At 60.4% G+C, this 13,202-nt stretch overlaps 1 protein-coding gene across 1 annotated transcript in view; it reads left to right on the top strand.

Annotated features, from left to right (window-relative positions):
* The window catches only part of CACNG3 (calcium voltage-gated channel auxiliary subunit gamma 3), a 64,057-nt gene extending 52,092 nt beyond the window's left edge, over window positions 1-11,965 (top strand). The window contains exons 2-4 of the mRNA XM_006027150.2: window positions 8,286-8,369; window positions 9,691-9,831; window positions 10,937-11,965. Coding sequence (XP_006027212.1) covers window positions 8,286-8,369; window positions 9,691-9,831; window positions 10,937-11,448 — 737 coding nt within the window. The 3' untranslated portion in view covers window positions 11,449-11,965. The remainder of the gene's footprint in view (window positions 1-8,285; window positions 8,370-9,690; window positions 9,832-10,936) is intronic.
* Window positions 11,966-13,202: the final 1,237 nt, after the last annotated feature.

Below are 13,202 nucleotides of genomic sequence, written 5' to 3' on the forward strand. Positions count from 1 at the left end.
CCAAACACCTGGTAGGAGCGCTCTGACGGCCCCGCCGCGGCTTCCCTTGCCTTTGGGAAGAGCAACTCGTGCCCTGCCTGCCATGCAGGGACCTGCCCAGCCCCTGTTGCGGCCCAGCTTCCTCCGGGAGCTGCTGAGGAATCGGCTTCTCGTGTGCATTAGAGCACCGGCAACCCGCCTGCACCACGTGTGGCCTAAGCATGACACACGTGTGTTGTGCGTGGTACAGAATCACAGACGATGAGGCTGGGAGGGAGCTCAGGAGGTCACATCCAGTCCAACCCCCTGCTCCAAGCAGGACCAGCCCCAGCTACATCATCCCAGCCAGGGCTTTGAGTACCCGGGTCTTCAACACCTCCAAGGCTGGAGACTGCACCACCGCTCTGGGCAGCCTGTGCCAGTGCTTCACCACCCTCCTAGTGAGAAAGTTTTTCCTAATATCCAGCCTCAACTTCCCTTGCTGCAGCTTGAGTCCGTTGCTCCTTGTCCTGCCATCTGCCCCCCCTGAGACCAGCCCAGCTCCATCCTCTTTGCAGCCCCCCTGCAGGGAGGTGACGGCTGCTATTCAATCCCCCTCGGTCTTCTCTTCTGCAGACTAAATCAGCCCATTTCCCTCAGCCTCTCCTCACCAGTCCTGTCCCCCAGCCCCAACCATTTTCATGGCCCTCGGCTGGGCTCTTTCCCACGTGTGCACATCCTTTCTGCAGTGGGGCCCACAGCTGGACGCAGGACTCCAGATGTGGCCTCATCACTGCTGCACAGGAGGGCGCATGCAGAGGCAGGCTTAGGGTGTTAGCCAGTCCTCCTCCTGTCCCCCTGCCATGCTCCTGTATCTTAGCACAGCCTGTCTCAGGGAGGTCTGTCCTGCCCCGCTGCCCAGCGTGGCGATCTGGCTGCCACCTCCACCACTTCCCACGCCGTCGGGGTGCAACAAGGAGCATTGCCGAGAAGTTCAAAAGAGATCCAGCCAGGGAAATTAGTATTCTTGTTTGCACGCCATCCTGGTAGACCAGCTCCGGCTCTGAACTCCTCTCCCACATGGTATCAAGGCAAAGTTTTCTGTCTGTAATCAGAAAATGAATGCTGGCCCCGTGCCCCTGCCCAGGAGCTTATTTCAGAGGGAGATGTTGGCGCCCTGCGAGTGAGTCAGTGCACGGAGAAGATCTTGTAAAGTCCCACACGCTGTGCACAGCATCCCTTGCTAATAGGAGCTGTGCAGCCATTAAGAGGCACAGAGGGCAGATCTATATTGGCTGGAACAGCTTGCAGACTTGCTGTAGCTTGGAAATGCGAGGGAAGGCAAACGGGCTGAACGGGCGGCCCCGGGAAAGTTACCAATGGATGCTGAAGTGCAGCAGCGGTAATGTTTAGCAACATTTAATGCATCTGCCTTGTTTCTTAATCAGCACTGAGGAATCTGGCACTCTTAGTAAGCGCCGCATATGGACCACCAACTGGCGAGGAGCCCTCCCCGTCTGCATATGGCCCGCACGGATGGTACTTCTGTGGGTGGATGTTTGTGGGGTGGAGGAGCGTGTGCCGTGGGTCTCGGCGTCTCTGCGGAGGACCGTATGCTGACTCACCGCGTGTGTGCACCCCTAACGGGGCAGTCTGTGCATGCACACCAGGGCAGGGCATGCGGGCACGCTGCGTGTCGTCACACCGATTCGGGGTGCACGCGCGTTTTGTGTGTGCCGGGTCGTCCTATGTGTGCATGATGGGGTGCTCGGTGGCTACATATCCTGGATTGACACGTGTGTGTGTGCTGGGTCACCACATAGGAGGTGTGTGTGATGTGCTGGGTGGATTGCATTGACTCCAGAGCAAAAGCCTGTCTATTTTGGACACGCTGGCATGATCCCAGACCTTTGGACTCGAGCCCTGTGGCTCAGCTGGGGCTGGCGCGGCATTCGGTTTGCTCCCGGACCGGCCTTCTGCTGCAGGCTCCCTCGGGCAGCGCTTGCGCTGGGAGTCCCCGCCTGGTTGACCTCAGCGTGGGCTGTCCACGAGCGGTTAGGCTGGCACGCGCGTTCCAGGGCAAAGCGTGCAGATGCCCATGCAGCTCTGGCAAATGCGCGGGGGCACCTGTGGGGGGGCAGGAAGCACGCAAGGTGGGTGCATCTCTCGGGTAGAGTTGCTTTACCGTTGGAGCCGTTGCCTCCTCCTGGCTCTGCTCTTCCTTGCAGCCGTGCAGAAGGTGCTTCATCCCCGAGGCTGGAAGGCAAAGGCTGGCGTGGCCTGACACGTCTTCCCCGTGTCTTGGGCATCCTGGCTCCCTGTCCTGCTGGGGATGTGATGGTGAGCGCTCCTGGAAGCCACGCAGAGCCCGAGCGCCGCCACACTCCCGTTTCTCGTCCGTGGTCTTTTTTGGCGGCAGAAGTGACGGGCACGTGGCGGGTGGGCAGGTCTCCCCGCCAGATCCCCAGTCTCCTGCAGCTGAGCCACGGCAGGAGCCGACCTCCCTTGACAGCGGTGGGGACACAAACGATGGCGGGGGGCGGTGGCGTTGCGAGCCGAGGGAGAAGGGGAGCACCCGTTGTGGGAGTGGGAAGTGCGTGAGGTGCTGCATCCGCGGTGCCCTTTGGGCTGGGAGCGGGAGGCCGTGGTTTTGAAGAGGCCGATCGGTCCCATGCACCAGCTTGTTTCTCCGCTTGCATCTGCTTTGGGCCTCAGCTGTTCCCAGCCTTGCTGTCTGTCTGTCCGGTTGTGTCCCGATCCTTTCCAGAAAGCAAGTTCCTGATGTGTGTGCAAGCCTTTTCTTTCCACGCCGCCGGCCAGTGCCTCTTTGGTCGTGCTGAAGCATTTGGGCCCCAAATGCCCTCTTGCACACACAAGGCAGGTTTGGTCCTTTCCCACCTCCAGCACGGCCCCACGGTGTTTGCAGGGGGAGGACGATGGGCCGTGTGGCCGGGGGGGTGGAGATGGCGCTGGCAGCAGGGGTCTTGGGAGGAGCCCTTCATTTTGCTGCAGGTCTCCAGCAGCGAGGCAGGAAGGTGCGGCGGGGTGTGACTCCGTCTCCTGCCCCACAGCTTTGGGCACCCAGTGTCTCTCTTCCTGAGCCTTACATCTTCAGTGCACCAGAGCAAGCAGAGTGATGCCTTGCCGATTCCAGGGCATCGTTTCCTGGGGAAACCGGGCCGGGTCCGTGTGATGCATTTGTGCATCCTCATGTCTTTTGGGTCTCGAGGCACGGGCCTGATGGGAATAGTAGTCCAAGGTGCATGGGCTGAGCAAGAACAGACGGGCATGTTCACTGAGCTTCCTCCAGCCACGGGCCAGGCTCACACGAAGGTGATGCAGGCCCACCCGATCCTGGGTTTCCACACACAGCCGCCCCCTTCATGATTCAGACTTGTAGGGCCTCTTCCTCAGTGCTTCCTCCTCCTCCTCCTCCTCCTCCTCCTCCTCGTGTTGGCTTTCTGGTCAGTTCATCCCTGGGCCGCGGAGCGGGCAGCTTTCTGGCACTGGACAGCTTTGCACTGTGCACAGATCCCGGTCTGCGATCTCCTGGAAGCCAGCCACGGATGCAGACGTGGAGAGTGCACCCATCAAATGCTCAGATGACCTGGAAGCGGGAGGGGTGGCAAACACAGTGGGAGATAAGATTGAATAAGATTGAACTTCAAAGCGTTCTTGATAAATTGGAGAGGTGAGCTACGTGCAGCCGAATGAAATGGAGCAAAGGCGAAGGCGTTGGCAGTAGTGAGGCCTCGGCTGGCGTGAGCCCAGTTGTGGACGCGGGGAAGCTCGAGAGGCTTGGAAGGTGAGCCGCAGAGATGAGAGAGGGACCGGGCTGCAGCTCTGCAAGACGAGCTTGAACTCGCCGTGTCGAGTGTGGAGAAAAGATTAAGGGGAGGACATGATAGCAGATTTCATGTGTTTGAAAGGCTGCGGTAAAGGAGACGGGGAAACATTGTTCTCCCTGGCCGCCGAGGGCAGGCCGTGAAGCCGTGGATTTAAACTGCGGCAAAGCAGATTTAAATTAAGTCTTAGGAAAAAGCCATCCTCCCTGTCAGAGCAGCGGGACAAAGGAGGAAGCTGCCTGGGAAAGCTGCGGGATCCCCTTCCCTGGTGGCTTTTGAGCAGAGGCTGGGCGGGCGTCTGCCTGGGGGGCTTATTCACAGCAAATCCTGCCTGTGTGCAGGGGGGCACTGGGCTGCGAGCTCCCCTCCACCCTCCGATCCTGGCTCAGAGCCGCCTCCACTGCCCCAGCGAAGGGCCAGTTCTGAGCTGACTGCAAATCACTGGGAGGAAGTGACCTGTTAAAGTTGGTCTGGGCCAGGAGATAACCCTCAGCTTTGCACAGCCACGAGGGCGCTTTCTACGTGCTAAACTGCTTGACCGTGCGCATGCTTGCATTGTAGCTGCACGCCGTCAGTGCTGAGCTGAACGGGTGACACCCCCCGAAATGCAGGGTGTCCTCAGCGCGGCTCGAGAAGCCGGAGCAGGGAGAGCCTGGAGTCGTCCGAGATGCGCAGAGCCCGAGGTGTCTGCTGGGCGTGGAGGTTGGTATAAGTATCGCTCCAGCCCGTTTGCTACGTGTCTCATGCAACCAGCCACGCAGTTGCAGCGCAAGAAAGGCCAAAACACGTGGTGTGTACAAGTGCCCAGGGATCCAGGGGTAGCGATGCCCATATTGTACTCTGGGTCTTTCCCCGGCTTCTGAGCTTTGCTGGCTGCCACATGGAGTTGGGAAGGATTTTTTCCCCCTCCTGCTATTTCAGGGTTTTTGCTTCTTTTTTTTAAGCCGTTCTCAGAGGTGCTGGCTGCAGCCTAGGACTGGTCGTGCCAGTGCTCCTGCTGGGACTCAGACCCAGACCCAGAGGTCCTGGCTAGCGCGTCTTTCTCCTCCACCTAGGGTGAGACTGCCGCTGCATTGGGGCAGGAAGGGATTTCCCCCCCGTCACATTGGTATGGACTAGGGGAGGAGGGTTTGCTTTCCCCTGTAGCGGGGGGCATGGCCTTCTATCCGACGTATTAACAACTTTGCAGCAGCAAGACGTTGGTTTAACTGTGGCAGGGTTGGGCGTGATGCCGGGTGCCGTGCCAGGGCTGACTGAGCAGTGCTGCTAGGAGGCTGGGCAGTAGATGTGTACGGGGTGGTTTGGACAGGGCTGGTCCTGCCTCAGGCGGGGCTTGGACCAGATGTGGCCTCCCGAAGTCCCTTCCAGGCCCGTTCCTCTGTGATTGTGTGAACTGCAGGAGTTTGCAGCCTGTTTTCGTTCAGGTCTAGGATGAAAGGGGAGCAATTTCAGGCTTCTCCATGAAGAGCATGGAGCTGCTGAGCCGGGAGGCTCTGTGGTACCCACCAGAAAGGCTTGCAAAGAGCTGGCCGGATGAATCGTCACGGAAACGTTGTTATTTGGGTACATCTGCAAATTGGACTTGTTTTTTTTAAAGGAGGGGAATCTTGCTCTTCCTGGCCCGGCAAGGTGATGCTGCCGGCCTCTCCGTTTCCATCTGTGTAGCTGAGCCCAGCCTCTGTGCCAGAAGAGCGGCTTTTCTTGTGGTTTCCTAGCTTGGTCTCTGTCCAAGTTACCGGTCGTTCTCTCGTGGACGCTGACGGGGACGGGACAGGGAACGGGCCGTGGGCACGGAGCCTGGGAGAAACAGTCTTGCAGCAGAGGTTTGGCCAAAGCTGCTCCCGTGCTCAGGCTCCTTGTCGGCATCGCTGACTGCGCAGCCCTTTTGTAGACCGGCAGCGAGATCCAAATTGCTGCTTTTGCAGATAAGTCGCGAGGGCAGCCAGGCCGCGCGGGGGGAAGAGGTGCTGCGGTCTGCAAGCGCTGCCGGGCTCTGGGGCGGCCGAGCTGGGCACAAGCAGCAGCTGGGAGCGCTGCATCTTTGTTCCCTGATCCAGCAGGGCGTGCCAGGAACCGAGTGTGCATGGAGATAACGCCGGCGGGCCTGGCCCTGGAGCCAGGCTGAGCCTGGGGACACCTTCCCGGGCGGCGAGGTAGCTTGCAGGACATGCCGTTCCACAGTGAGGATTTGGGGTTAAAGGGCTGGGGGGGATTTGATCTCTAGACGCATCCATTTCCCCATCAACAACCAACACCATTGCGTACTGTGTACAAGCGCCCCAAGCGATGGATCTGCCCCGAGGGTGGGGGGGCTGACAGGCAGCCAGCACCTGCCCTGCTTCATGTGAGCCGAGCTGGGGAGAACGAATGCTCCTTCCTGCCCTGCCGTCCACCGAGCATTGAGTCCGTGCTGTGACACTGCGGTGCGCGTGGGCAGCCTTCGCACGCACACGTCCGTGTCTCACTGCCAGCAGAAGCAAAACTCACCTGAATCCAAGTCCCAGACAGCACGTAAGCGCCGAGCAGCAACCAGACTGCCACAGGCAGAGCAACTGCTGCTGAGTGCCGGAGAGGCAGCTCCTGACCCTGTGAGAGCCGTCGTTCAGGGGGGGGCCAGGGCGGTAACGGGGCCCAGGGTTTGTCAAAGGTAGAGCAGCGGTTTCCGTGTGAAGTGGTCCCAACAGGGTAACTGCAGGCATCGCTTCACCCAGCTGGAAATAGTAGCACGAGACCAGCCGGGACGCAGGGAGAGGGTGGGCAGGGGCTGAGCGGAGCCCACATCGTGATGCAGAGGGGGCCGTCGCTCACCCGCGCTGACGTTGTCTGGGACACGGTCATTAAAACACCCTTCTGCTCTGCTTCGCGGGTAGGGAAAAAGGAGCAAACGTAAACCCGTGTGAGGTCCCGATCCGCTTGGGTTTCCAGCTGCCGTGTCGCAGATGCTCGCTGACTGTGAGCAGCAAACAGCTCTGTGCTCGCCAGGGGAGTCGACGTGTCCTTTCAGAAAGGGAAACGTCTGAATGCTCAGCTCCACCGGTCCCAGGAGCCCACGACTGCACCATGGGACGAGAGGGCGAGGAAAACAGGGAGCCGTGCGATTACACATTGCTCCTTCGTCTCCCCACCTGCGTCCTGGTGCGCGTTGCATTTTGCAAAGCCCCCAAATGACAGTGTGTCTGTGCGAAAGCCAAAGACAGAAGAGCGGGAGCGTGTCAGACCCTTGGCTGGGAGGCGAGAGGCTCTCCGGCTTCCCTCCAGAGCTGTCACGAGTGCGTCCTCGGGCACCGGCCAGCTGTACGAGCGCCCCTCCCTCGTACCCGGCATCCCTGGAGGCCTCGTCTGCGCGTCGGTGCCCAGACGCCCCTTCCAGCCCAGCGCCCGGCTGAGCTAACCCCCAAGGTCACGCCCAGGTTTGGTGCACGGACCTCATTTCATTGCTACCTAGGAGAGCTTTTACAGTCTCTGCTCTCTCCTATGCCTGATGAAGGGTGAGCGTGCCCGAAAGCTTGCAAATACGTAACATCACGTGTTTGCAGATATCTGGTTGGTCTAATAAAAGATATCGCCTCTTCCATGAGTTTCGACTCCTGGCCCCCTGGAAGCACGCCAGGCTGCGGAGGTGCTGCGTGCTAGGGTAGGAGGGGGCGAGCGAATGGGAGTCTGGAGGCTTCAGAGAGCTTCCCGGCGCCGCGCACGCTGCTGTTCTGGGTAGCTCGTCCCGCTTGCACCCTTCAGCCTCCTCCTGTTGAGGGGACTCGTGATTGCCCACAAGCAAGGGGTTGGAGAGAGAGCAAATCCTGCACCGGTGGGTTGTTATTAAGCCATTAAGTAGCCCCCGCTCCGGGGCCTGGCCGGCAGAGACATAAGCCTCGTGCGCTGGAGAGGTCAACTGGTCGCCGAGCTTTGTTTGCTGGAAAGTGGAAGCTCAATGAGCTCTCGGTGGGAGGCAGCTCCACTATCGGCCCCTCGGAGTTGCAGCTGGATGGAAACCTCTGTGCCTCGGGGGATAGCAGAGGCCTGTGGAGAAGGATCTCTGTGCTGGATCCCCGGGGGTTTCCAGTGCACGTGAGATCTCGGTAGGGACCAGCCGGTGTGGCCGCGTGGCCTGTCCTAGCGGCGTTTGCTAGGGCATGGACACGCGAGCTGACGGGGGGTACGGCGCGTGGAGCTTTCCCGGCTCTCAGCCGCTCCGTGATGACTGCCTGTGGCCTTTCCCTGTGGGACGTGGGAGCTAAACCGTGGTAATTTAACCCTCTTTCATCACCATTTCACTTCCATTGCAGCAGCATAGGAGCAAGCGCACGGGCAGATACCGCAGAGCCGCTGACGTCCAGCGCAGCCCTGCTGCCCGCATAGCCACCCCCCGACCGTGCAAGCTCGACTGCTGCCCTTCTCTCTGCCCGTGCCCAGAGCAGGCATCAAAGCGCCCGGGGAGACCTTGGCGACGTCCCTGACGCGTGCCGGGGGCTTGTGTTTCCGCAGGGACTTTCCGCGGGATGTGCAAGAAGATCGACCACTTCCCCGAAGACGCGGACTACGAGCAGGACACGGCCGAGTACCTCCTCCGTAAGTCTGCCCTTGCTCTCTGCATCCTTGACCCCTAACGCTGGGGCCTGGGGGTGCCCACTGCTCGGGTGGGAGAATGCACGAGACCTTGCGTGTTGGAAACGGGGCAGCAGCATCCCCCAGGACCCCACTTCTCCCTCCCGCTGCGGCCGCCTGCATCCGCCCCTGCCTCCGCTTCCAGGAGGGCTGTGTGATCGGAGCTCGGTGATATCAGACCAGAGGCTCGACGTCTCCTTGTCCCCTTTCAGATCCCACCCAGCCTCTCCTGGCCCCAGGCCTGTGAGACGTTGCTCCTAGCAGGCAAGCAGGTCCTTGCGGGGCCGTTTGGGCTCTTAGTGGTGGGGATCTTCTGTATTCCCTGGGACGGGGCTGCAGTCAGGGAGATGGGGTGAAAATAGCAGGGCTCTTCAGCCTGCCTCAGCACCTGGGCTGGAAATCTGGGAAGGGCACGGGGGAGACGGAGCTGCATCCTTTCACTCCCTGCTCAGATGCACGAGCCAGCCACACACGTGCAAGCGGACACGTGCTTTGCAGACACGAATGCAAAACACAGGCGCGCGCACAGCACCGCAGACGCATCTCTTCACAGCCCTTCCCTCCGCCTCGGGGGAGGACGAGGGAGAGCTGTGGGAGGCTGAGCTGGAAATAGCCCCTGCAGCATCTGCCTGCGCTGGCGGAGAAGGCAGAGGAAGGAGGTTTCCTCCAGCCTCTTGCTAGCTCCCCAGGCTCCCCGTCGCTGTCGCCGGCGGGGTTTGACCCACTCGGGGTGAAATCCAACCCCAGGGTCGAAGGACGGTGCACAACGTCGGCCGTGTGCAGCACAGAGGTCGGGACCTCTCCTGCCCCGGCCTGACGGACGCGGTCACTTTGTCCGGTCCATCTGCCTGGCAGAGCCGGGAGCTCTTTCCCGCTGTCCGAGGGCCCCGGCGTTTAACAGAAGGGGTGGATAATTTTAGCAGATGAGCTTTTAACTTCTCCCTTTTTTCTCTCTCGCGTTTAAAATAAAAAGCGCCTGCTTAAAACTCCCCCAGAATAGCATTTTAATGGGGCTGAGCTGAAGCCCTCGGCTTTTAATAGCAGCCCTGATCGGAAGGAGAGACCCCCAAAGCTAATGCGGCGGATTAAGCACCCGCGCCTCGGCAGCAGCTGGCAGCGAGTGACCTTTTACAGCCTGGGCCGTCGTGAGTCCGGCTGGGAAAGGCGGCGACGCCGTTCTGCGCGCACCGGGCTCCCAATCTGTCCCCGGGGCGGGCTGGCGGAGGGGACTCGGCTACTGGTTTGTAAGTCGTGGCTTCGTGCCCTTCCTCTCTCCCCCTGCCAGGGGCTGTCCGAGCATCCAGCATCTTCCCCATCCTGAGCGTGGGCTTGCTGTTCTTCGGGGGCCTGTGCGTGGCGGCCAGCGAGTTCTACAAGAGCAAGCACAACGTCATCCTCAGCGCCGGGATCTTCTTCGTGTCGGCAGGTGAGTGCCAAGCAAGTCACTGCCGGCGATGGCCCCCGGCTGCGTCCATCCAGGATCAGGGCCGTCCCCTCCTGTGGGCTGGTGGGAGCTCGCCCCGAGCGTGGGGCGCAGGGGTGCCGACAGCTTCAGCGCAGTCCCGGGGGGACAGCAGTGTCCTTGGATAGGCACGTTCCTCCCGGCTCGCGTTTCCCCCACGTCCCGCCTCGTTATTTCATGCGGCAGGGTCTGTTCGGTTCGGTTTGCCTCCCAAAGAGACGGTTTGCTTCCGATCTGCAGCTGGCGGTGGGGCGGGGGGAGCGACAGAAGGAGCCTCGCGGAGCCATTAAGGGACTGCAGCGTGCGGCCGAGCGCTCCCCAGCCAGCTGCCGCCCGGCCCCGCTCCCCAGCAAAGCCTCCAGGTCCTCCCAGGAGCAGCAGTGATAGGAGCGCTCCGTCCTCTCCCTCTCTCGCACGTGTACCCGCAGGCTGCAAAGCCCAGGAAGCGGCAGGGCTTGCTCAGAAACACCCCGCATCGTGCCTGCACCCCCGGCGGCTCCGCGAGTGCCCGTGCGGCCCTGCCCGGCGGGGTTGTGCTGCTCCGTGTTGGGTGTGGGAGGCTCCTTGCCCCGTGCCCATGTAGTGCCCATGCAGCGGTGCAGGGAGGGTGGAGGCTCCTGCATCTGGAAAGCTGCAAGGGAGCAACAGGCTCTTCAGTCGCGCTGAGTTGCAGTGACGCAGCCTGAGCCAAGAAGCTTGAGGTGCAGGACTGCAAGAGAAGCCAGCCCCCATTTCAGCTCTCTGAATCTAGGACAGGCCCAGGGTGGGTTTCCGGGGGCAGTAATAAATGCAATAAGAGCCCTGTGTCGGTAAAAGCCACCCCAGACGGGTGGCCGGTGAGGAGGGTCCCCCCGGTGAAGCAGCAATCATGAACCGCCCACGGTGCCGCAGCTCAGGATTTGTGCATACGCCGGCATAGCATCTGGTAGAGGCACGTGCAGAAAATGCCCGACCAGCTCTAGCTCCGACCTTGCCACGGCCTGCCACGAATAGGCTGGGCCAACTCTGGTGTTAGCCCGGGTGCCAGTGCTGCTTGTCAAGCGCTCTCCCTGCCCCGTCTCTCCTGCAGGTCTCAGTAACATCATCGGGATCATCGTCTACATCTCCGCCAATGCGGGCGACCCCGGGCAGAGCGACTCCAAGAAGAGCTACTCGTACGGCTGGTCCTTCTACTTCGGCGCCTTGTCCTTCATCATCGCGGAGATGGTGGGGGTGATCGCCGTGCACATGTACATCGAGAAGCATCGCCAGATCCGGGCCAAGTCCCACTCGGAGCTGCTGAAGAAGTCGGCCTTCACGCGCCTCCCCACCTACCGGTACCGTTTCCGCCGGCGGTCCAGCTCCCGCTCCACGGAGCCTCGCTCCAGGGACTTGTCTCCCGTCAGCAAAGGCTTCAACACCATCCCCTCCACCGACATCTCCATGTTCACCCTCTCGCGGGATCCGTCCAAGGTGACCATGGGGACGCTGCTCAACTCGGAGCGGGACCACGGGTTTTTACAGGTCCATAACTCCATCCCCAAAGAGTTCAAGGAGTCGCTGCACAACAACCCGGCCAACCGACGAACCACGCCGGTCTGAGCCCAGCGCCCGGGGCCGGGGACCTGTACAGAGGTGTGTTGTCGGCTGCATGACATGATCCTAGTGACGGTGTAACCAGTGAAACCCTGTTTTTAAAGAACAAACCCACGTGGCTCCCTGCGCCCCTGCCCCGGACGTGGCTGGGTTTTTAACCCCCGAAACGTCGCTCGCCGAGCCAGGCCACTGTGTTTATGGTTGAACTGTGTTTGGGCCCCGCGATCCCTCTCCTTTGCCTTCTCCTCGGGGAAAGGGGCATTGGCTTTGCCGTGGCTCGCTGGAGCAAGGCCCCCCAGGACTGGCGGGGGCTTTCCACAACCGTTTGGGACCACGACTCCTTGACGCTGCCAGTGTTAATGTCGATAACAACAGTCACCGTGTTACCTTAGCTGTGTGTCCCAATGGAAACGCTGGAGACAGCCCCATTTGTGAGCATCATTCATCCAGTACTTACATTTATGCGAAATGACCTAGCAGCCCCGAGTACGGCACGCCGGGCGGGCTAACGCGACGAGCGAGCGCTCGCGGTGTTCAGGCCATTTGCCTCGTTGTAATGGGTGCAGTGCTCGGGCTGGGGTTTCTTTCTGGCATTTCATGCATGCATTAAATAGCTTGGAGTCCGATTTCTTCATGTTGGTTTGGGGAGAAACGTCCTCTTGCACTTTCTGTGGTTTGGAAGCGGCTCTTCCTTCCCTTTTCGGTTTTCTTTTGGGGCATTCAGATCATGTACAGGACTCAGGAGCTGAATCCTTCCAGTGACTGGCAGCCACTAGCCAGCATTTAATTAATTAACTAACTTCTAGTGTTACAAGTAAATGAAATTTAGACACGCACGCACACGCGCACACATGCGTGCATATACATACACACGAGCACTCACGTATGCACGCACACGCGCACACGGGCTTGGGCACAACTAAGGAGAGGAAGTTGGACCTAGTCGTATTTTAGGAGGCGCTGGGTTGGCATCTGGCGGTCATTCGCGCGTCGTTGGTGTATGGCTCTATAACGAGGAATGTCTCAACTGACTGAGAGATTCAAAAGAAAAATAACAATAAAAAGAAAGTTCAGTTCAGCAAATCAGTCCCGTGGCTGAATAGGCAACTTGCCCTCCGCGCTGCGCCCGTGGGTGCACATTGCACGCGCTCTGTGCAGGACTGCGCGGACCCCAAGTGCTTCTTCGCTGGAGAGGGGTGTAATTGGGGCATCCTGGCCAAGCTCCCTTGCATTTGGCTGCCCCGTTTAGTTCAGCATCCCTGGCCTGGCGCGTCGCGTTGCTGCTCCCTTTATTCTGAAGGCTGGCTGTTCACCTGGGATCACCCGTAACGAAGCCGGAGGTGGTTTCTGTGCTTTCCACGCGCCCTTTCCCTGCGAGGCTGAAGCTGTGCATGACTCTTCCCCACCGAGGGGCAGGGTCTGGAGCGGGTCTCTCCGTGCCCGCGTGCGCTGTCAGGATGCCCTGCCCGCCTCTCCCAGCCCCGCATGCTCCGCTCCCTCCAGGCACCTTCCACGTGGCATCGTGGTTTGGCCGCTTGATGATGGGGAAGTTGTGTCTTGATTTGCTTCCAGCTCCCCTGGGCTTTCAGTCCTCCGCTTCTCAGGGTCAGCAGCAAGCGGTGCTGGGAGGGGTCGGTCCATCCGTGATGCCCAAGCTTTCATGCTGGCATCAGACGAGGAGGGTCTGGCATTTATTCAGTAGCCAAAGCTACTTCGAGTCCACGCGGGCTCCTGGCGGCATCCAGACCAGGGCCGGAGAG

Source organism: Alligator sinensis, unplaced genomic scaffold, assembly GCF_000455745.1.
Source record: "Alligator sinensis unplaced genomic scaffold, ASM45574v1 scaffold1164_1, whole genome shotgun sequence".
Lineage (NCBI taxonomy): Eukaryota > Metazoa > Chordata > Crocodylia > Alligatoridae > Alligator > Alligator sinensis.